The following is a 25,236-nucleotide window of genomic DNA, read 5'->3' on the forward strand; positions in this document are numbered from 1 at the left end:
TTTAAAAGACAGATATTCTCTAGCTTCTCATTTGTTTTTGAATAGATCAATTGTGTAAGCTAACACCTTCAGGTTGACATGACATGAATGTTATGGTATGGTATGACATAAACAATTTGCAACAACACGCAAACTGATCCTTCATGTTTTCTGTATTGTTGTGCTTCACCAGTATCCGACGGTAAACAGAGCCCAGAGTGCTCTTTGACCCCTTCAAATCCATATTGGACCTGATCTATTCAATGTTCCCTCCTTCCACTTCTCTCAAGGCTCACGCCCCCGAGACTGCAGCGATCTGTATGCCAATGGTCAAAGAGAAGATGGCATCTACTCCGTGTTTCCCGTTCACCACCCCACAGGCTTCCAGGTCTACTGCGACATGACCACCGACGGAGGTGGCTGGACAGTGAGTCAGAGGAAAGCACACACGTGTATTACAGTGGACAAACACAGAGCTTTCGAGCTTTAGTTGCTTCTCCCCAAAGTAAAAACACTCTCTCAAATGCTACATTTATTCCAGGGCCACAATCAAGATAAAGACAGGAAAACGGCGGAGAGCTACAAGCCTATTCACCCTGTCTATTATTACGAATCCACTTTTTTATATTAAATTTCCCATCTACCTCCAACATTACTTCCATTTAAGTAAGAGTCATCCCATTTGTCCGATGACTTGCTAGAAATACAATTGTACTGACTTAGTTTTATCGCTGAAGAGTGAAGAGATATTAAGCCATTTGAAAAATAGCAACATGTATAGTGCAGAAAGAAAAAATGAAAAGAGGAGCAGAATGAAGAAAGCCATTGAAAGAGTAATAAGAGACAGAGCAAGATATTTGGAATGAATCGTGATGCTGTTCTTCACAGCAGGCAAATGAAATGGTGCCATTGTATCAAATATGCAGACTCAAATCTGGCTGTAATCTAAATTGTATGCTCAAGTTGAAATGTCTCTCCAGATATTCGTATATTGTAGCTTATGAGAGACAGCATGCACAGCCAGCACATCTAAGTAAATCCAGAGGGTTTTTCTGTTTTGTTTTTTGTTTTGTTTTTTCTTTTCAAAATAAGTGTAAACCAATTCATCATTGTGCCTCAAACTCACAAAAAGAAACAGTTTCCAATACAAATTCCTCACCTGCTTGTGTTTTGGGGTTTTGTAATTCCTTCTTTTCCGTCTTTGTGAGGTGATGTTTTAAGAGAGTTTTGTATTCCTAAAATGAAAACATAGAGAGGAGACATTTAGGGCTTCTCCGAGCATGTTTTTCATGTTGTTGGCTTTTTTTTCTTGCCTCGAAAAACAACATCTGCCTGCTGTCTGGTCTGACTTAAATAAACATCACCCTATAAGTGGGACTAAATACTGAAAGTTGTGTGTCTTTTGGCGGAGACGGTGAGGTGAACAAATACCGACACGCGACTCTTTGAAGTTATATTTGGAAGTGTAGTTTAAATGTATCTTACCCTGCAAAAACACAATCTCACTGGTCAGGGCCTTGCTTTCTTCTTTTTTTTCTTTTTTCATTCTCTTTGTTCTGAAGCGTACCGCAGCTGTGCTCAGGGAAAGCAGAGCAGTTCTTAATAGAGAACTTTTTTTGTTGTTTTTTTTCCATCACTGGTTGTGATGCCGTTTAGAAAAGCCTACAGGAGCTGATTTGGAATCTGTAGAAAAACATTTTTTATTCAAGTGATCTGTTTGTGTGACGCAAAATGATGCAAGCAGCTGGAAACATGCGCTTTGAGGGACTGAATGCATTCATAGCATTTAGTTCTAAGTTGTGGCTGTTATGCTGTCTTGCTAACAGCATATTGATGCAAAGTCTCTGAAAATGTTATGAACGTCAATTTTTCCGCTGAGAAAAAAAAAATTGTAAACATCATCGCGTGCAGTTTCCATCATTTCAAACCATTAGAACTTAAAATATTGCAAACAAAAATATCTCTATATTCTATACACTGCCGAGCTTTACAACAACAGTGAGTTGTGTTTACATTAATGTGTGTGCTTTTAAATCTGTCACTAACTGTTTGAGATAGGCAAGGTCATACCCTTGTATCATCAAATAAAGCAGGACTGTCAGAGTGACAGAGTGCTTAGCACCGCATGATGGAATAGAGCTGCGTACAGGGCTGTCAGTCAGTAGGTATGTCTGTGTGTGTCCGTCTATGCATGCATGAATTTTGGGAGCAAATTTGTTTGGCCCTAAAGAAAAAAAATTGTTCGTGAGAGCAAGTGTGCTTTCATGTTTCCCCCCAGTTTTAAAGGCTGCGCCAGTGTTAAGCGGCCAGTGTTTGCACTGCGTTCAATGAAAGGATTTGCATAGCAGCTTAGATTCAGGTGATAACATAGCACTTCCTGATCCTTCCTGGTGTGTTGAGCTGCTTGCGACAATCTTTGAGCCTCATTAAGAGATCAGCGTGAAGTCCAACAGGAGCAGGTAGCGAGATGTTTGGTGAGATGAGTGGCTTACTGTCTGCTGGGCTTAAATAAGGAATGAGCCATATGCTGCCACCTCATTAGCATAGTTTGACATACTGTTGCAGAGACTGCTAAAGACAGACTGAGAGATGAGCAGGTTACTTGGAACAGAGGAGAAAGCAGGACTCAGACGAGACAAAGAGAGGGGTTGAAGAAAATATCTGAATCTGACAGTGAGAGAGTGAAATGAGGACATAAAAAACACAATAGGGGAGCACCATTTTACTTTTCTCCACTTTCTGAAGTGGCGCTCTTCAAATATACCCTTTAATAGAATCTTTCTCTATAGCTGTATTAGCAGTAAAAAGGTGTCCCTTAGGCGATCTTGGGAATAATGGAGCCATCTTAAGTGGCTCTAGAGTTAGATTTCAATCAGCACAATTATAGTATCGATCAATTATGACCTTTAGGAAAAGTTTTTTTCGTGTATCTGTTCCTGCTCTTGCCCTTACCTAAATACATCTACTTCAATGGAGATCACCAATCAAATCTGTCCTGTAGTTACACGCAGTAGATTTATACTTTATTTCAATAAAGCTCACAATTTTTTACCCAAAGGCCACGCCTGCGTTTTTTACGGGCTGCGCATGACATCCACATGGAGACAGTACATACCATAAAATGTGGATTAAGGCTGATTTGTGGTCGCCTACGGAGAGCCTTCTCCGTCGACGGAGACCCTCCCGGAGACGCTCTCCGTAGCTTGCGTGCGTCGGCCAAAATTTCTATCTATCCGTCGAGGAGACGGAGACCGCAAGGGTTGTGATTGGTCGGCTAATTTTACAACATCATTTCAGGAATCACTTTTCCGGTTAGTTAGTACCCTCCTCTCACAACAACAACACCGCCACACTCTCGTTCCCTTCTCCATTTTTTAAACAAAATTATTTGTATTTCAATTTCAACAAGCTCCAACTCCAACAACAGTCTTTCTCTCTCGGTCACCATCGTTCACTGTGAGGAGTGGAACGGAGCCGGAAGGTAAACAATCAATCAACGACTATCACGATAGAGTCGTGAGGCTGGGTCGTAAACAACGCCTACTGATCGGGAGGTGAATTGCCTTGCGTATCCGACAGCCCGACGGAGAACTTCGAAAGGATGGACTACGGAGACGCATTGACGGATAGCGATGGAGAAGCATACTGAGGCCTTTAGTTTTAAACTCACTTTTCCAGCTGTTGGAACGGTGCTCATATCTATCACACGTGTTAATGGAGTGGGTCCACCATTACTACAGCTAATTGTTATCAACTGAGACAGAAATCAGTACGTTTACCTAATCAGTGAATTGCACAAAGGGTGTTCAACATCACAAAGTTGTGAACTGTGTGGACATTTTTTTTCCCATATATACCAATCAGTTATAACATTAAAACCACTGACAGGTAAAATGAACAACACTTCATCTTCATCCAATGCAATGTTCTGCTTGGAAAACCTGCATCCTGGGACCCACATGAATTTCACTTTGACACCTCCCTAAACATTTCTGCAGACCAATCACCGCCCACAGCCACACATTATGAAAACACCGCTCCCCTAACGAGCAGGATTCCGCAGAGGGACAGCACAGAGCCCTGCAAAACAGCTTAGGAAGGGCTAAAAAGCATGTCAAAGAGCCCGAGGTGTCCCTCTGACCTCTAGACTCTCCAGATGCCAATCTGATGGGCTCCGACAGGATCTGCGGGAAGCAAGTCCAATACACGAGGACCCTACCCACTGCCCACAGGGCCCAAAGGATCCTTTGCTAAGCTCCTGGTACGAGACGCTCCAGGACACCTTCAGATGTTCTTTGACCACGCCTTGGCTGGTCAGAGCTCATTTAGCTGCATGAGGAGAGCACACTATACATTGTACAGGTGGTCATAATGTTATGGCTGATTGGTGTATTTTGCTGTTTCTTACCTTTTCTAAAATTGCCAAAATCACTGCACAGACAAGGTCTTGAAGACGAGTTATTTGAATAGTAATTTTTCAAATGAAAATGCACCTATAGAATTCGGATTTCTTTAAAGCACGGGTGACCACAAGCTGACACATAGTCTTAATGGGCGTCTTACTGTCTTACAGAATGATATGCGATTTTGGTCAAACTAACGTGTACATGTGTATTTTAAAAGTGCAGTTTTGGTTGGACTAACGTTTCTTCTTCTGTTTGCTTTTCTAGTGCCATGTAAATATGCTGACTAACTTTCTGGGATTAATATAACCAGCATTAAAATGAGTGTCCATATACTTATAGAAGTGAGTAAAATTCAGTTATTCTATAAGCGTCAGAGGCCTTAATCCCAAAATGAACATCATGGACAATACCTGCACAATATAGCTCTGCCCCAGACCTGGCAAAGGGGCTCTCACTGGAATTCTTTTTTTCTGCTTCGATGGGGTCGAGCACTTTTTGTGCATACCTGGAGACGAGTACCACATTAAATGTATCGCCCTTGACCATGTAGCACAGACATGGAACACTAATGATGAGTTGGTGCCTGTGCTAATATACTGGCTGACACAACCACAGAATGTTTCCAAAGAAGAAAAACATGGAAGCCATGAGATGGCCTATTGTGTCACTTGACTTGATTCCAACATAACACCTCTGGGGAATTTTAAGGGGAAAAGGGCAGAGCAACTCAACCCTTCCAGCAAAGATAATGACAGAAATTAGAAATATGTCTCAAGTAATATGTGCAGAATTTTTTTTTAAAAAAGCATGACATATTGCAAAAATAAGATGAGTTTTTCCTTTTTTTAAGAGTAAATACCCCACTGATCAACTTAAAAGAAATTGAAGGGATGACGTTATGTTGAATTAAGAGGAGAAGAGAAGATACATTATTACAAATTGATGTAAATGGTTGTTAGAGGAAATTGGTCGGTATTTTTCGCTGCCGTAACTCGGGCTCTGGAGACTGTCCACAGAGGTGGGAAGGATGGATGGCAGATTGGACATAAAAGAAAAGAGCTGTCATTAGTAGGCCCCACACCCCTCATCACACACAATGAGACATATCGGCGACCACACAATCTGCCTGTAGAAAATCAGTTTGGCAATATTCTTCAGTCCGCAGCAATATCACTTTAAAACACCTGAGAAAGAGAGAATCACTCATATCTGCGGACAATAAATTTGTGTTCTTTTGTTCTTACAGTTTCTCATTGTCAGACACAATTACTAAAAGCAGTACATAAACAACCTCTTACTGAGAAAACTATTGGGCAAGGGGACTACATGTTGCAGTAAAACGAGATTTCAAAAGCCATTTAAATACAGCCTCGTCTTCTATTATTACTATTTTATTTGTTAAAAGGAAGGGACTAAAAATGACCAATGCCATTAATAATGAATGAGAGTAGATATATCAGAGTGCTGTGCACGTCTGCATTATCAAATGGTGCTTTTATCAGAAGCACTGCAATCACTCTCAAATATTCAATTCAGCTAAGAACTGAAATGTAAAAGTTTGAGATTGAATGTATGATTGTGTGCATGTTCTATCACCCCTTTAGAGGTTTGGAGTGCCTTTTGAGCATTTCAGAGTGTACGGTATAGGCTTTTCAGTATCTCTGTGGTTCAGAGGTTCTTCAATATTTTATCTGGTAGTTTATTGGTTTGAAAAAAAATAATATAACAAATCCAGAATGGGTGTTTGTGCCACTTCCTCTTATCTCAAAATGTTTTGAAGGGCCTGAGAATAGGAAGTTTTAGAGTTCAACTTGTTCAAGATACAATTGTTTTCCTCGTCTTCAGATTTTGTGCATTTCTTTAATCAGATGCAAATGTATTTGTTATTTATATTCCTGCATGATGATGTATGCTTTTATCTGTACCATCCGTAACTGTTACGGACAGATAGTGTGTGGTGCTGAGAGAGCATATGCTGTCCATGGTGCTGGTAGCATAATCACAGGTATTGTGTCAGACATGTCTTTTAGGATATTAGTGCCATTAGAGCTGGTTGAAGGTTACGTGGGGAAAGGTTAGACAGCTCTAAGAGGACTGATGCAGTGACATTCAGCAATTTTACATTTTCCTCTCCGTTATATGAGCAGACACACAAATAAGACTCCCAGCGTCAGAGGTGTGTGTGTTCCCAGCACTGAAAGAAGCCATATAAGCCAATAAATTGAATTTCAAAGTTTGTATTTGCCAAACATCCAAAGACCAATGTCGTCTACAATTCCAAACTATAATTTATACTGTAATCTGAGATTACAGTACCTTAGACTCTGAAGATGCAGCTGTTTCCCTGTATACAGAAAATAAGTAAGATCAGTTGTTAAAGACTGGTTATGGAAGATAGTGTATTTCTTCTCTTTTTTGTGGTCAGAGAATGGTATCTTCAAAGTAAAGTTATGTCTTCATATCATGTTACTGTGGCTGTCATTTAAATTTGCCTTGTAATTTTTAGTACCTAATGAACATATTTCCCAGTCTGTTCTGAGTAAGCAAGCAGGACAGCTGATTGTTTCTTTTATATCAACAAGCAATCAATGGGTTTATTAACTACCATGACATAATGATGGAAGACAAGCACCTGCGCTCCAACAGCCTGAATCGTGCTGTGCTCTCACTGGCTTTCTCCTTTGCTTCTGATTCATCCAAAATTAATTCTAGCAATCGCACTGCTGCATGTAAAGGAGGCGAGAAAAAGTGAACAAATACCTCTCTATTTCTGATTTGGTGAAAACATAAGGGGTGAACCCTTTGTAAAGCTGATGGATGATGTGTGTGATTTAAAAATAAACAACTGGTCACATTTAGTTGTAGGAAGAGCGTTGATTAATCAGAAAAATGACAGTTGGCCAATATCCCTACCTTAAAATACCCTCATTCCCTGTGGCCTATCACTGATGTTGGACTTGGATATGAATGTTATATTTATAAACTAATTTTGGGTGGATTTCCATCAAATTCTGTAGAAAAATTGTGCCAAGGTGAATGACTTTGGTTTTGTAATATTTTCTCAATCACATCGAGCTGATCAAAAAAATCTCTGAATGGTGAATTTTGTGAATTTTATAGATCTCCATAGAACCTGACTCTGGAATTCCTTTCAGTTTCCAACACCTAGAGTTGTTGTCATTGAATCTTCTTCCAAAATAAAACCAATAAATGTTAGCCCGCCTCATCACAGTGAATATGTCAGCGTGATAGTGTTAGAAAATAGTTGCTACTCATCGAGTAGACACATTAAGGTCTAATATGAGCTACTTTTGGCACTTAGGCCTAAGTTGCAGCACTGGTGAGTGTTATGTGGGGCAAGAATCATGAGCTGAGCCCAGCTTAGGTTACAACATGCGTTGAGGGACACATGCGGCCCAAATGTCATAAGCCAGCATTGACATGGTTTACTGCTACAGTTCTGAAAGCCAGCTCTGGCCCAAAGACCCAAAGAAAATGTAGATTTGGGCTATGACAGGTAGATATGTGGCTACAAGACGAAATTGCATTAGACAATGGTGTCATTCGAACATGAGCAATGGGAACTGCAGATGTGGGCCATGTTATGATTGAACATTCTTTCTTATCTGGGTAGCATGCCTATGGACTGTCTTGTTTTCATTTTTTATAAAAGCCTGCCATCAGTTGTGACTCAGTCAGTTACTTAGAGATTTTTTTTTTCACCCAGATAGAGGCTTTAGTGATTTGGATATTATGACTTTTCTGTTATCCTTTCTTGTCTCTGTGATGCTGAAGTCCTGAGCTGCCTTGGGCTTTTTTTTTTTAAGAATGTTTACATGACTTAGCAGCGATCTACCTGTATTAACCCATTTTCCCTTCATCCCTTAACCCCAAAAGAAAAAGATGACTTTCTGTTTATATTATGTTGTAGTAATCAGATCGCTGCTGGAAGCCAGGACCAATCCTAAGTACATGTAAATGCAGAATTTGTTTTAATGTGTGCATGAAGGAGAGGGTGATAGAGAGACAGGGTGTTTGCAGATTGTGTTTCTCTGTCCTTTCTTCGTTGCCTGCTGCTACTGTGTTTAGAGCACATCTGTCTTTCTGATAGGATTATAAAACCCTCACCAACAGATGTTTCCAGTCCTCTTTGAAGATAGCAATTGTGCAGACTACTGTGGATTTATGAGCACTTTCATCAGAGAGTGTTGGATTTGTCACCATATCATCAATACTCTCAACAACGTAATCAAATTGTTCGCAATCCTTCTGCCAGACCGCTTTGATCTATCTTCTTCATAGAGCTGATTGTATTAGCCTCAAGGCTTGCTTCATTTATTTATTTTTAGGTCCATCTTGTTTAAATTTTCTATTTGTGTCTGACTTTTCCTACTCTAAAAACTGAATGCAGGAATCCAGTCAAACAAATGATAGAAAAATAAATTAATAAGAAAAATAAAAAATATATATAAAAATAATCCAATATTACAATTTGATTTGTGGCAAAAATATGTGAACCTCTATAATGAATATATATCTTTATATTCTTATACTCATATGCAGATGGTATTATTTTTCCTCATGAGTTTAATTGGGTTGTCTTTATTTATTTATTTTCTTTGTTCATTTGAATTCGATTCTCTCCACTCACATTTTGTCACCATGTGGAAATGTTAACAGTTATTGTTCGGTAGTCAGTGTAGAGCATCATCAAGTGACATCTGTTGCCAGTGCACCAAACATACAAACATAGTGTGCTCACAGTGCGTATATGCCAGGAGATAACAAGCTATTGGCACATTTCCTGTTTTCCACCCAGTGACATGCCAGATTGTAAATCTCTCAGAATTAGCTTTGGAGTGCTTGTGTTGATTCTTTCCTGTGTTCTGGTCTGTCAGTCAGGGTGTCCGTCTGTGCATGCTGCAGGCTCCCTGTAGTTGACAGAAAGCCTGCTGAAGAGCTTAAGGCTGCTTGTTAAGTAGCCTTCATCTACTACAGAGATTACAGGGAGCTTAATGTGATCATGCCAGTGTTATAGCCCAAGAGCAAGTGTTGGGTGAGATGGTCATTAAGGATTGCAGATTTTCCACTTAACGGTCCTTGGTCAATACTATTAAATGCTTAAAAACTTTGTCTAAAACTCAACATTTTCAAATTGCTGTGTTCTTTGTTGAGTTTTTTTGGCATTATTTTATTTTGTGCAATGTATTTATATTTTTTCCAGTGTTTCTTCCACATAGATTATTACTTTTTTGTCTTTATTTGATGTGCTGTGAGGGGTTGTAGTGCTTTAGCTCTGGGCTCGCTCTTTTTGAAAAACTGTCACAGAGTTCCCTTGACTCGGGTGGAACAACACAAAGGACTTTTTAATGCCTAATACTTAGTTTATAGTGACTTGCTGACACAGACATTCTGACAGAACTTGTTATAGCAACCACTGTCCCCCTCAAAGGTACTTTACATCATCTGGATGGCCTCCCTGCCTCTGTGCTGTCTGGAATAGCTCCTGGAGGAAGAAGCCTTCTCAACTGAGTAAAGTTAAGAAAGATCTACGCTCTAATGATGGCATTTCAATAGTTTTATTGATGAGCAGAGTGTATGTGGTCGTACAATAAATCCAAAGAAAGGAAGAAAAACTATGAACATAAAATATACATCTTTATCTTTTTGCTATACATTGAGGAAAAGCATTAAAGATGTGCCAAATCATACTGGAAATACAGCTTTATTCTTTGTGATTTAAGCATGTTTTACTTTGTACAGAATACTTGATCTGACTATTTGTATTACATACATATATATATATATATATATATGTTTATGCATTTGGCAGGTGCTTTTATCCAAAGCGACTTGTACTGGTAGGCAGATAGGGTAAGGGTGTCTTGCCTATTGACCCCTACTGGAGGTAGTAGGGTTTTGAACCCAGGTCACCCACATGAAAGGTGGCAATCTTACCACTACACTATCCAATCCTCCTTTTTCACACCAGAAGAATAAACATACATCTAGAAGTGGACATATTTTGCTAGGAGTACACCAAAATAAACATAGCTTGCCATCACTATGATTTTCTAGCTCAGTTTTTTGGAAAGTGAAGTACTTAAAGTTGTGTATGTGAACGTACAGAAATTTTGCTCAGCCCTTAAGTAAAGGGACCACTCTGTCACATCTGCAGATCTCAGATTGTCTATGGCTGGAGCATCCCCTGCCCCACATAGAAATAGCTTCTGACCTTCACTAAAACAACTTTGATGTCAGGTAAAGCACTCGAGCCAGATACCGTGTGTAAGGAATTGTCAGTTGGAATGTTTGTGTAGCAGATTGGTGAGATACCATAGCAGCAGAGGCTCAATAAAACGGAGGCATTTGAGCCACAGTAAACAGTGCAGAACCATAAAAATGCATGTAAATTCATAGAGACATTCCGAACAAGATGGCTTTTTTTTTTACTTCTCTTGATGATAAAACTGAATAGGTGTTTTGTGGCTCAAACAATTTTCTCTTCCACTATTCTGGCCAGCTATTGAAAGAAAGGTTTTATGAATAAACATAATGTATAGGTCAGCATAAATGTATACATGATGTGGTCTGTTTTCCCAGTTCCAAAAAAATGTGAGATGTGGGAGATTCAAGTAGGTATAATATTAGAATATTCATGATAGCCAATAAAGAGGGTTAGCATGTGTTTCTTCATGAAATAAGGTGCTGGGTATAATATTTTTTTGCAATAAAACAAATACAAAGTTTTCAGAACAGAATACTGTTTCCCACAACACTTTTAATGTACTTGATAACTTAAACATAAAAGTTCAGACAGGTACAATTTCTAATCAAGTACAGACCTCAAATCTTTTTCCTTGACGATATACAAGATTTCATTGCTTGTTTAAAAAAAAAAAAAAAAACATATCAAACTTGCATTTATCAGAAACATGTAGGAACAAAAATGCTGTAAGGCCCAAGAAAAAGACCTGTTTGGATTTTTATACACATGCAGCCCCAGCACTGAACATATACTTGAAATACATTATTTATACATTTAAGCTTAAATGTGTGATCTTAGATTATAATGGAGTGTCACTCTGGAGCCGCGGAATCTAACTCTAACTTTAAAGGATCCAGGTGAAAACAGACTCCGATTTCTCATTTTCCTTTGTTTTTTAAATGTCTTTCAAACTGAAAAAAGTAGGTTATTCTGTTGAGGAAAGCCTAAAAAATTCTTGCTTTTACACAGACTCGTGTGGCCAAACAGCCTTTCAAAACAAAAAAACTTAAGGGAAAATACGAAATGCAAAGAGGAAGACAGACTGTGTGCACTGGTGAGAACATAAATATACACCTATGTCTTTACTGAGCTGTATTAAGGTTTATAATGTTGTACATTAGAACAATGCACAGTCTGGACTGACACTTGTAAACATAAAAAAACATACTGTAAAATGTATCTTTTGTACTTTCCCACCATGTTCATCGACTCCTCAATAAGATCCCTCCTTCGACCTCCTGAGCACTTGTTTTACTTGTTGGAACATGTGAAGGAAAATGATTGTCCAAGTAAGCTCTATGTTTCATGGGAGCACACACACACGCACACAGAGATTCTCACCTTCAGGGTCAACATACAATTAAACCTCAGAGAACCTCACCAGTCTCAGAGAGAGACTTATCATGAAGGAAACGATGGCAAGCAACACAAGAAGGGTGACCTAAAAGTGAACTATACTGCCGCTGTTGGTTTACCTGCTGCTGTAAAGCATGTGACTGGATAGTTTCTCACTGCCTAAACGATTCAAGGTGGCAGGTAGCTGGTCGCGCACAACCCTCAAATTACGATGCTAACCTAGGTCTTTTCACATGTACCATTCAGAGCAGGACCAATGTGCCTTTGTTGAGCATCTGTGTACAGTTTGTAAAGACAGAATCGGAACGGGGAATCAAAGTTGATGAGCTGCTGGTGCTCACCTGATTCTGCTGTTTGTAGGCACACACCAATTCAGTGCTGAGTCCCCTCTGTCTCGTCTCCGCAATTGACTAAAAGCAGCGGCGGCTTAATGAGGACTTCTTTTTTTACACCAATATGACAGAACCACTGTGTGAAGGAGACATGAGACAAAGAGGCTAGCTTCAAGGATGGATGTCTGCTGACCTTTAATACATGACCTAATAAAGACTAAAATCATACCTCCATTATGAGTATGTCTCCTATCATTTATTTTGAAGAATTTGTTGAGGTATATCTGTGTCAGTGGAAAAGTGTCAGTATTAGTGCAAGGAGTTTTTCATTAGTCAGGAGTCAGGAGTCAGAAGTCAGGCGGCTCTCCATAAAGTACAATGTAAGATAGGATTTGTCATTTTCAAAGCTTTAAAAATGTGACTGATTGCCATGTATTATAATTCTGAAAAACCACAGATGATTTGAATTAATTAGTGGTTGAAGATATGATTATCTATCACATTCTCTTGAGAACTGACTGTAATCCGACAAAGCCAAAAGCCCTCTGACATAAATTTCTAAAAAAGAGGTTCTTTGGGTTAAGGCAGCCCTTTTTGCCATTTTGCCTTCAAAACTTCTGTTAATGCACCAAGAGCCAGCATAGCATTATCAATTTGTTGTCTTTTCTAGTTCAGCTCATATGACCGTCGGGAGGAGGAGGGGTAAGAAACGGCTGGGAGTAAGATAAGGAGGGTCATTATTTGAAGGAGAAATACTTGCTTCATTGCCTTTAGGAAACGTTTTATGCACAAATTCTTCATGTAAATCTCACTACTTAACATAGGTAATCAGTGGAAAAGCAGCTGGGCAAGACCCTACATTTGCTCACAGACTTTGGGCACCCTGCTGATATACGAGTAACAAAGTGATAGTGGATTGGTTTCACTGTTATATTGGCCATTTTTCTCTTTTCTTTTCTCCTTTTCTTTTTGAGTGGAGTCTTTTAATTGGTTTAATCAGGAGCAAATGTAATGTAGTTGCAGTAATGAACGTATTAAGATGGGCCCATGTGGCCTAAGTGATGTCATTTATGAGCACAGTGAAAATATTTAACTGAGGTTAATAGTTTATGGGATTAAGCTTTTTGGATTTTTGAATTACTGTCTTCGTAAATAGTTATATGTTTGTTTTAGAAGATAAAATGTAGGTTGAACAGGTAAAATCATCAAGATGGAAAATCCTGAAAACACAGCATTAGAACTTGAAGAACTCTACCAAACACGAAGTGATATCCCTCTGATGTTTTCACTGCTGAACTGATATATACTACATTTATATGTGAATTTTTCTTCTTTAAAACACATTATTCCACAACTAGTGCATTCAATAAAGGGTTTTCTTCTCTTTTGATTTCTGATACCAAAGGCTCTAGATGCCATCAGAGTTAGAATGGGCTCGTCTGTGTTGGCTCATTGTCTGAACTGTTTATCTTTGGTACTGTATGCGTATTTTATCTTGAAAATCCAGCATTCATTGGACTGCAGTAGACAAGCTGAATAATATGTTTGAAGATGATCTCTGAGAGAAGATGTATGCCAAGATGATATGGATAAGTGATGACGATACAGTAATGATGATTAAGACGATCATGAGAAGACACTTGGTGGGGGTAATTGGGATGATTATTTTACTACTGCTCTGCAGAATTTTGTTTTCTTTTATGTGGATTTTAAAAGCAAATATGGCTGTTGGTGCCATCTGGTACTTTGTAGTATGTTAGGGGATTAGTCATGCTAAATATGTACCAGCTCAAGGAAATTCTTTTGTCACTTGAACATCATCACAGCCCCCCCACCACTGAGTCCTAGACAATATTCCATCTGCATTTCCTCTTGGGGTGCACATTTCCAATTTCCCCTTATCTGTACCTTGTCACATCAGCATTTTTAATAGAGTATTTTATTGGATGATACGGATGCTTGTGCACAGGGGCTTGCTAAATTGTGAGTAACAATTAACTAATATTTCCCTTGTTTCTCATTCTGAATTTTCTTTAAGCCCCCCCACACTTAATTTCTCCACAAAATCATGGAAACATATGATACAATTGATAAGAAACATCATCTGTGTTTGTTTGTGTATTTGGTATTGTTGTTCTATGAATACCATCTTTTTTCTGGGATTACAAATCTGCAGACTCCATGGTAATTTGATGAAAAGTTGTAAATAACTCCTTTTTTTTAGCCTCGGGCAAAGTGTCTTTTTAGTGAAGATAGAATTTTTCATTATTCATTTTTGAAAGAGCAAGCATTTATGAGTTAATTCAGTTTAGTTCTTCTAGAGCTCAGCGACCAACAGTGGGATGGAGTGACTCATCACAAAGGATGATTAAACACACTGTGTGAGATGAATCTCATCTGACCCCTTGTCTCTCGTCTTGCTGTCTTGACTATGTAGGTGATTCAGCGCAGGGAGGACGGCTCGGTCAGCTTTTTTAGAGGATGGGAGTCTTACCGAGAGGGATTTGGCAAAATCACCGGTGAACACTTTCTTGGTAAGTGGCTCATTTAGGCCTTGTTTGGCCAACCATGTACGGCTAACACGTGTGTGCACCGAGGCTTGCAAAACAATGCCAAGTCAAATCCTGGAGAGTCAATTTCACACATGATGTCAATTTTGGTGAAAAAGCAGTTACACTTTGTGATGAGAACAATTTTTATAACAGTAAACTACCACCAAACAACAGCCACTTTGGCAAGTAATCACAGCACAGCACTCATACTCAAACCAGAGGAAACATAAAGTCACTAACTAACAGCTGGCAAGTGTTGGAGCAAAATCAAGGGACCCCCAAAAAGTGGTAGACAGACAGAGATTTGTTAACTTTTACCCTTCGTGTCATCAAGAATTCTTTAGTCACTGTATTCTTGAAGCAATTTAGAAAAAAAATGCACTGAAGTAACAGAGACAAAGAACATTGCACCAAATTAAATCTGTTCAGCCCAACAAAACAACTCGTGCAAAAAAGACCACAAATGCAATGACAATATTTTTTTTCTTCATACTTTAAACACATAAAAGAATCATTTCCCTTTATAGCTTTATAACTTCTCAGTGGTCTCTGTCTGCTTGAAATTAATATTTCTCAGAGGTTGCTTGTCCAATTTCTTGCTGGCAGCATGACATATTAGTCCTCAAATTTGACAAGCAAAGGATGCCAGTAGGCAAATGTTTTCAGCTGTGAAATTAGCAACTTTTCCAAAGCCAAATTTGTCATCTTCTCACCACTTCTCATTAAATTTATCAGCATATTTCTTCATAACGGGGACTTGTCTGCCATGGTCATTTTTATAGCTCAGAGACAGCTTCCTACTTGGGTGCAATAAGCCCTATTTAACAGAGTGGCACCGGTGATACCACCAACATATTTAAAGCACTTAAACTTAACGCGACTTTCTCAAAGAGTATAGAAACACATGACTTCTCAGCTCAGGAGTATCTTTGAATTTAACTTTCAGTTAGCAGGAGTCAAAGTTTGAGAACTGGTTTCTTACATCATGTGTTAAGCAGGAAAATCTATGACATAACAAGCACACATGGAAGTTAAATCATTGATAGCTTGCTAAACTAGAGACGACTCCAGCTGAGGACAACATCTCATTACCATTTTCACCATCATAATCAGCATCTCTATGTGATATCAGTAATGACTGCATCATCTCAACTGTTATCCCCTTACAGTTTACCCAAACATCTACGGTAACGTTCATCAGTCCAACAATAGTGTTTTCTTCTTCATTTATGCATTAGTCCATTTCAGTGGACAAACATGGATCTGAAATCAAACTGAGCAAAAATCTTAAAAGAGGATTTTCATGGGTGAAAGAGCATGATGATATGTAAAAGTTTCCCACTTTTGAAGCATCACCTCTTTAAGACTTGATGCTAGAATCTTCAGGGCTGCTCCCACTCAACACATGTCGCACATACTGTGACTGCTGTGTAATTCATGGAAAACTCAAGTTGTGATGTGACAGTACTTTGAAGTTGGTGAGATGCTTTCCTGTGATGACTCACAACTTCAAACATAGCTACACAGAAAAAAAACTTTGCATATGACCTTGTAAAACGTGTCATTGAACAAGAAAGTTCTCAAATGGTATTCACTGGAAAAATATTGGGTTGGTGAGCTATTTCATAATCCTATGTTTGCATTTCTGCCCATTGCATCTGCTTACACATAAATGCCAGCCTCAAATATGCTATGCATCAGCATAAATGTTATTTCCTGGGGCGATTTGGTCTGAGCAGCCATGTTAATGAGCCCAGTCCATGTTGAGTAGGTATGTGTGTCTTTGTAGTTTGCTCAAGATCACACTGGCAGAGTAATTAGAGCTTGAAAAAGTCTATTTCAGTAAGAACACAAACTTGGTCATGGTCAAGGTCATGGACACGCCACACCATTGCTGAGATTGTCTCCCATCAGCTCTGTAGATTAAAGCTCACCTTCACACACACACACGACTCTGAGCGCAGCAATGTCGACATCAGTAAGTGCGTGTGTGGGCAGACTGTAAATTCAGAGTCTTTAAAAGATTTGTTGGATTTTGCTTTCTTTCACTATGATCAAGAAATACAAGTGGAATTTCAACTGATGGAAAATGCAACGCTGAATTTACAATTGTCTGCAGACCACATGAGTCAGACACAACTCACGAACAAGTGGCTCACTCGTCTGAAAAGATCCCTGTGACATTAATTAAATCAAACCTACTGAGCAAAACAAACATTCTTAACAGTGTTACTGCTTGAGAAGTTAAGCAGGACTAGTATGGATTGCTGCAAACTTTCAACCTCAGGAAAGTAACCCCACTTACTGTGTTCAACTTCCTTTCAACATTCAATTCTTAGTAATATTTTACAAGAGATGGTGGCTAATATGATGGTAAAAAAAAACTTTATTACAACACTGTGGGTTTGGCTTGGTTTAGCTCTTGCTTTTTTCATATTTTTGTCAAAGTAGCTGCTTGCTACCTATGAGCATGTGCACAGTGATATTCTAACAATTATCCTTCATCTAAATAAGACACTATCCTGATTATCATGTTTACATGAGTCGCAGAGTAGAGACTCCATTCAAAGTCCTTAATATAATAAGTATAGTCAGATTAATGTTTTATACCCACAATAAATATACATGCACATAATTGCAACGCACGTGCCCATCCAAAGTCTAAATTATATCCATATATCCTTCAAAACACAGAGCATTAGCTTCCCCCTCGCCCTAAAATTTTATCGTTCTTCTCAATACAGCTTTCCTTTTCTACACTGAAGTTTTGCGATTAAAAAAAAGCAGCTACCACATCAATGAAAATGAGTTTTCCTAAAAAAAACAATTCCAAAGCCGTTCATGATAAGCAGACCTGGCAACTCTGGAGCCCAGAGCCTGCTTTGTAAAACAGCTGTGTTTGTCGCAGAAGCTATGCAAACTCCAGTAGGACATAATAATGCAATTCAGGTGTAAACATGTCTACACAATGATACCTTACTAAGACTGAAACACTGAGAAAAATTACGTTTAAATGCCTTATTCAGAATGAAGTCTTAATCTGGTTAATATCAGGATATCATTTTGCATGTAAACATAATGCCAATAAGTATTAGTCCCAACCGAGACTCAGGCCTTAAACGTTACAAATCCAAGCCATTCTGTTTTAGATTTTGGTAAGCTGTTCTGCTTCACGCGAATGTTATTGCATGTGAGACCCCTCTCTTTGAAATTGTTGGGCTTCTCCGTTCCATTTGCAACGAGCAGAGGAGGTGAGATCACGTGCTACACGGTAAAATCAAAATGCCAGAGTCCAGTTAAGAGCGTGTACCTTTTCAGACTTTCCTCCTTTTTTTTTAGCTGAAAACTGCCTCACTCAAACAGTGAAGAAATAACACTGATATGACTCTTTTCAGATGGAGAATCCTAAGAGCTCCAACGTAATGCCCAGTGGTGCTGAATGCAATAGAAAGAATAGCAATGCTTTGCAATATTTTCGGACTGCACACCATAGAACTTTGACTATGTAAAAAAAAAAATTACCAGCAGTATGAAATTATTTTAAAGTAACCAAATACTGGAACAAATATTACTTTTATCTTGTGAATGTAATTTTTTCTTCTTTTCTTTCATATCTGTAATCCTGGCAAAACATGATCCAAGCATGAGTCATAGAAATGAACTATTCACGTCCTGTAAGAAGACTGGACTGCAGATTCTGATCATGATATGAGTCTGTGTGGTTTGGGTTCTGACACCTCCACACTGTGTCCCTGATAGACGTAGGCATGCTTGGGTAGTTTATAGCGTTTGCAGAGTTTATATGAATTAACGGGGATCTAGGTTTGTTTGCTGACCCAGGGCCATTACAGTGTACGGCCCATAATAAAAAAACATGGCTTGCGCGTCAGTGAGATATCCCCGTGGTATGTTGTAGAAACACGGTGGGAATATGGCAGGCTCAAGATTTAACAGACTGAATTTGAATGAGCCAGCAGGCTACTTTGAACCTTTGAGAGTACCCTTGATCATTCGGTTTGTGCTGTTGTCTCGTCACCCCCATCATCGATTACCCTTTGGGCAAAAAATGAAAAATGGATTCATGCTTGCCTGTAGCCTAGACAGAAATTCATTGCAGCTACTTCCCCTATAAGCAACATTGCTCACTTTTACCACCCACTGCCTCTGAAGCTCTGTACATTTCTCATCATCTTAAAAGGCTGCTTATTTTCTTTAAATGTATTGAACTTCTGGTACACAATGATAGTGATCATATGTGTCATGATGAGAAAAGCAGCAATAGTGAGAAACCAAACATTAAGAGCAAAACGTTTTCCCACAATCCTACATTCTTTCTGAAAGTTGCCACTGTCACTGTGTTACATCAAACTTATGAAATAATTTATTGGAAAATAACAGTTTCAAATTTTTTTGGATGGTACACTGACATAAATAGCAGTAGTACCTTTTGAATTACCACTTCATGACATGTACAGTATACCTGTTCTTGCACCATGTAACATGTCTAAGGTGGGAATTATTTCTTTCACAGGGTGTTAAATGATGTGAGAAGCTAGCTTTGTGCTGTCTGTTTTGACATCATGGCACAGGTGAGGAAACCAATGTGGCATCCAGTTTAATAGCTGGTTTAAGGTGATGAAGGGGTTTTATTTTGAACCCAAGGATAATATTCTCCTAAACCTATTTATGCATTTTATATGTGAAAACATAACCGTGTAGTTGTAACCCCTAAACCTAACCAAACAGCGAGCGAACCTAAAGTAAATAGGTTTTAGGCTCTTTCCGGCCACTTCATAAGATACCTTGACATATGCTGTTGGTGTTTTATATTGCCATGACTGATCAGTCAAGTTCCAAGGACAAAACACATACTTACCCAAGACACCAGGTATTTGAAACCCCAAGTATAAGAAGGCCTAATGAGAGGATTAATGTATTGGAGCCAGACAGTTTTATTGCCCCTTGATTTTGATAAGCAAGTTTTGATAAATATGTAGTCAAACCTTCTCTGGAGCAATTTGAATGGTGCTGTGAGTGTGATTTTGTCGAATTTCCAAATCACTATGTCATAACCCTACCAATTTCGTTTTATTGTTTTCCTGGATGCAATTTTTGTTGAAGATTTTAATTACAGCGGCAGTTGTATTAAGAGGAAATTATAGGCTTTCTTCCTTTGAAAGGGATTTATGCTAAGACTGTTACTCACTGAAAATGAAGTTACAGTTTTCAGGTTGAATATGTTGTTTTTTTTTCTGTTATTTGGCTATGTTTCTTGCTTTGCCCTACAGGCAAGCATAAATTTATCTTTTGGTACTTTCTTACTTTCTTTCTTGGCACCATCACAAAAATATATCACAAAAATATAATTTATGGATGTTGTATGTCTAAATGTAAAAACTAACACACTGATGAACAATTCCCCCAAAGGAGAAAGTATAAAGAGAATAAAAGTGGGTCAAAGCACTTACATTGTCACTATCAAATCTATTAAATGCCTGGTTGCCGAGGGTGATGAAGACTCGTCTACCTGTAATATAGGTCTGAAATGGTTTAATTCAGTCCCAAAGAGACCAACCTAGATTTCCAGATGTCCTACTGCAATAGCAGAACGTGTTCTGTTATGTTTAGAGCTGAACTTAAAATCTTAAAATGTAGTTGTCAATTGATCTATTATGCAATGGAAAACTATGAAATACAATTCGAATGCTGAAACCACACATTCTCACATTTGTCCTTTTTCATGTGTTTTTTTTTTGATTAGGGTCCTTTTTTCTATTAAACTTTTATCTATAGAGTGATGTTGAAATGTTTTTGTAGTGTTTTGAAAACAATTTCTCAAACGGTTTTGATGTTAGTTTAGAGGGTCACTTCAATTCCTGTTGACGAAATAATTGTGTGAAGACTGCAAAGTGTATGTAGAACCCATTCAGTTCGATACTTGGTTGTATTTCAGTTAGATATAGACAGATAAACCAGATATATTCCTAATGTGCAAGTTAATTGGTTTGGAATAATCAGAAAGATTCAAAGTTTTAGTTCAAATATTATCTTATTAGATTATATCAGTGTTTAACTGAAAAAAATAACAGTTTTGGTTTTAAATAAAAATATATAACATTCTTTAACCATGCCCAATTTCATCAAATTGAGCAAAAACAGTTCAATCAGCAGACCTAATTACACTCCTGATTTTCTTTTTTTGTGTGTGTATACTTGTGTTTGTAACTTCTGATGACAGTAATTGATATTAATTTGTTGCCCTAAGACTTTTTCATTTCATATCTGTTGCCATCCGCTCATCTGACCATGTACATGTAACTCCTTTTTTTTTCTCTTATGTACTCACTACATAATATAACTGTGACAACCACAACAAGAAAAATCTGAGTTATTTCAAAGAAAACCCCAACACTGAGAGTGAAGTCCCATAAATCATGTTCTTTAATGACAGTTTTTACAGAATTCCTGTGAACCATGCACTGTACTCTAACTTCTGACTTCTTTTCTGTCAATTTTTATGGATTTTTCTATTCGCGGGGCAGCAGGCATATGAATGACAATCAACAGGCCAAATATGCTAACACTGCTAAAGTGCCATCAGCATATGAATACATCTAGTGAGGCTTGACTTTACACTGGGCCTTTTTCTCTGTAATGTGAATCTAATGCATTATATCTGCTCTGCTTTATACTCTGAGAAGTGGACCATTTATGGAATCTAGTGTATCAGCGAAATTAGGGGAAACGGAATCTGATTTATATCACTGAAAGTAGGTGTATCAATGTATTAGGATGAAATACAATCTCCTACCTTCAAGCCCTTTCCTTTCACCATCTTATTCACCACAGGAGATGTTCACCTTTATTCAGGTTGGTGTTTACATCATGCTTCAAGCATTGTGCAAGCAAAGGGTTTTAGTGCTTGGCTGCCCTGATACCCAGTATGGAACAGGATGGCTCAATCTCTCTTCTTATTATACTTGTGGATTTTAACAGAGCAAACCTCAGCCAGGAACTGCACAAATCCAGACAATATATATAGTGTACTGCTTGGATACGCATTGCCATTGAAGGATGCTTACTGCTTTGTCCTCCATGCAGCGTCTCATCACTCCTCTCAGCTGATTAATACTGCTTTAAAATACAGCCATAAAACTGTTTTACAGTCAAAGTAAAGCAGTTTTATCAGGCAAATGATGATGTACACAGCACTAGAGAAGGACTTAGTGAAGGCAAAAGAAGCTGAGTGAGAAAGAGAGTTCATACCTATCACTGGCCCCAAGCCACTGCCTACACATGCAATTTCAGCTGTTTTCCCTTGACCCTTTTCGTAGGGAAGCCCTAGGCTTGTGGTGACAAAATGGGTCCTTTCTTCACGCAGATCTTCAGCAGATCATTCAGTCTGTACAAAATTCTCTCCTCCCTCAACCAACCTGAAAAAATAGTGTTTGGAAGCCCTGAAACATAAGTGAGGAAAAATAAATTCTGAAGATCCATTTCTAAGTTTGATTTAAATTCTCCAATGACCTTTCTCAAAAGTTTTGACAGCAGTGATACATAACTTGCTGAAGTGCAATATGTGCCCTCTGTTGAGAGAGAATGACGAAATGTATGAAAACTTACGAGGAAGAAAGTAGCATTTTGTGACAAAGGTGAATAACAAGAAAAACAAGAAAAAAAATTCATTATTCCCCAGTCTTATAAGAAGCTACAAGCCCAAAAACAATTCTTGGGCTTGTTTTTCATGTCAAGTTTGTTTTCTGAAGTTTGGTTGCAGGTTGCAGATTTCTTGGCTTGCCTCTAAAGATTTTTTTTTATTTCTTTTTTATTTGGACTTGTTGGTTATAGCCTAAATTTCATTGAGAAGCAAAATATGCCATGTGTGTAGTCTTTTTGCAGGGTCCATCCATACCTTCTCACTCCTCTCATTCCCCTGCACATACAGGTGACAGTGAGATACATCAATTCATTGTGCAACCCATACTTTATTAAGTCAACATTGCCAAGAGCTGAGAGGTCCAAATATGGACAGAAATGCAACGAGAGCAGATTAGGTGGGGAACAGCTCAAATGCTGTGTGCAGATTCTGTAAGTGTGAAATGTGTGTATATCGTGCAGATCTCATTCAACATCCCATCACAAAGAAATGCAGCTCTGTTGGTGTCAGGGAGGTTTACGGACATTTTTTTCTCATAGCAAAACGAGAGAACACAGAGATGTAAGCTGAAGATAGCAACCTGCATTTCTTATCACACATGCATTAGTTCTACCACCAGTGACAACAAAAATGCAAAACTACAAGATTAACTATTATACAATAGATACATTTTCCTGCTTTGTTTTGTTTTACTGGGAGTCATATTGCTTTTTTGAGCCAGGTTCCTTGTTTCCATCAATGTCATTGCCTGTTTCTCTCCCAAAATCTGGAAACTTTACAACCGAACTGTATTCTTTGTCCTTGCATTTCAAAGTGCGACAGCTTCCGGCCTGTTTATTTCACATCTGTTGTCACAAACTTCTGTTAAACCCTCACAAATGCCTCCATCCCTACCTTTAACTTGTTGAATGACAGAAAACAACCTGGGAGGCCCAAGAAGCTAATATCCATTTCTTGCTTTCTCCTTCTCTTTTCTTACATAACTCCAGCTCTGGGCGTGCTGCCCTCATCTGAAACCCTGATCCTAATACCACAGGCTTCCTACGTATAATGCTGGCAGCCAAGAAAACTTTTATGTTTAGACCAGAATTTGTAAACCAGGTCATGGTAATCCTAGGTGCTTGAATAGAACAAGTGGATTCATGTCTCACCTCTCATCCAAGAGACTTTCTCTGCTCTGACTGACTTTCCTGGGTTTTTACTCACCAGAAACTCATGTAATGAAGGCTTCCAAATGACCTAAAGAAGTGGAGTGAAGACAGCCATCTACCTTCAAATAGTGTCACCTATCAGTGACTGAGTATGCAGTCCTGACCTCCCTCCAATGCCGTTTCAACACCATGTGAGTTTTGGGTACTGAATGACGGCCCGCAGGTGGGCCTGAAATAAATATGTAAAGCTTCTAGCACCAGTCAGTTAAAAGGAGAGAGACTGCTGCAGAACCAAAATTGAGCCCAGTTGCAGGGATTAAACTTTAATTCAATTGCATAGCAATTGGATTTCCCTACAAAACAGAGCAAGTACATACTACAAAAGACTGTTCGCAGACACAAAGAATGCCACCAAAGTCAGAAAATGTGGTGCAGACCCATTTAACTCCTAAAACCTTAAATGATTTAACTCATTTCTTCATGCTACTGCTTCATATTAAGTGTCTGGAAGGGATTCTTTATATACTCCCACACTGACCTTCACCTGTACTTCCAACCATATAGCAGATGCCTAGTACTGCCCTTTCCTTTTCCCTGAGGTTCCGATCACTGTTATGCATCACAATACCACTTTCTAGTGTAAATCTCTCTGCCCCATACTGCAGGGAAAATACAACATGTGTAGCCATATGGATTGTTTTAATCTAAGACAACACTGCTGATATAGTTACTCAACTGTTTAATAAGCCAGCTGTGGAAGACGTGATTTGAAAATAAGGTTTATTAAAAAAACAGCTTGGGCCTAAAGCAGTAGAAACTAAAAGGGGTTGAAACTGTTATGGATTTTGTCACTGTTTCACTGACAGTTTGTCATTTTCCATTACAAGAAATCAGATGCTGTAAAGATAGAAAAAGCAGTTCTAGATATTAAGAGGATATGCAGTTGGTGTGCAGCAACAGAACAAGGAGAGAGCTGAATAGAGTAGATAAACAGGAAACACTGAGGTAAAACCTCTAAGATACCATGTGATGCAAAGTGTGGAGGCTTTCATTTTTTTATAAATGGTCTGGCGTTCATCCTCTGATATTTAGAGGGTAAATAGATCTGCTACTTGTATCCTCGTATCCTCATTGCAGCCTTTTGACTCAGGCTGCCATGAAGCAAAACAAGCAGGCATTATGTTTCAAAACAAGATCTGCTCAATAATTGTGCAACATCTTCTGCTCTGCACATAACAACCTGCTGTGCAACTGTAAACAGTGAGCCAGGAGGCTCCCAGCATAGTACCATTTTCGATTAGATGATCATTTATTAAGACTACCTCACTTATAGTTAGATTATCAGTGAGGCCAATACCATTGTAGTCACAGAGTATTAAACTTTATTCAGCACACGTTTAGTGGCTTTTTTTGTAATTGATTTGTAGATGTATAATTGTTTCTGTCACAGCATTAAACTAGTTTTATTCCAGTTGCGTGGAGTGAGAATTGTGTGTGCAATGCTGAACAGCAGCTTCGTGACTGCTGTGTATTCA

The 25,236-nt window shown here is 38.6% G+C and overlaps 2 protein-coding genes across 3 annotated transcripts in view; one reads left to right on the forward strand and one right to left on the reverse strand.

Moving 5' to 3' along the window:
* The window catches only part of LOC142373353 (uncharacterized), a 314,679-nt gene that overhangs the window by 156,239 nt on the left and 133,204 nt on the right, over positions 1–25,236 (reverse strand). The window lies entirely within an intron of this gene.
* Positions 1–25,236, forward strand: part of fibcd1b (fibrinogen C domain containing 1b) — a 115,935-nt gene that overhangs the window by 57,227 nt on the left and 33,472 nt on the right. For both annotated transcript variants that reach the window (XM_075455373.1, XM_075455374.1), the window contains 2 exons: positions 270–406; positions 14,779–14,875. In XM_075455373.1, the coding sequence (XP_075311488.1) occupies positions 270–406; positions 14,779–14,875 (234 nt within the window). The remainder of the gene's footprint in view (positions 1–269; positions 407–14,778; positions 14,876–25,236) is intronic.

The sequence above is a fragment of the Odontesthes bonariensis genome, chromosome 22 (assembly GCF_027942865.1).
Source record: "Odontesthes bonariensis isolate fOdoBon6 chromosome 22, fOdoBon6.hap1, whole genome shotgun sequence".
Classification (NCBI taxonomy): Eukaryota; Metazoa; Chordata; class Actinopteri; order Atheriniformes; family Atherinopsidae; genus Odontesthes; species Odontesthes bonariensis.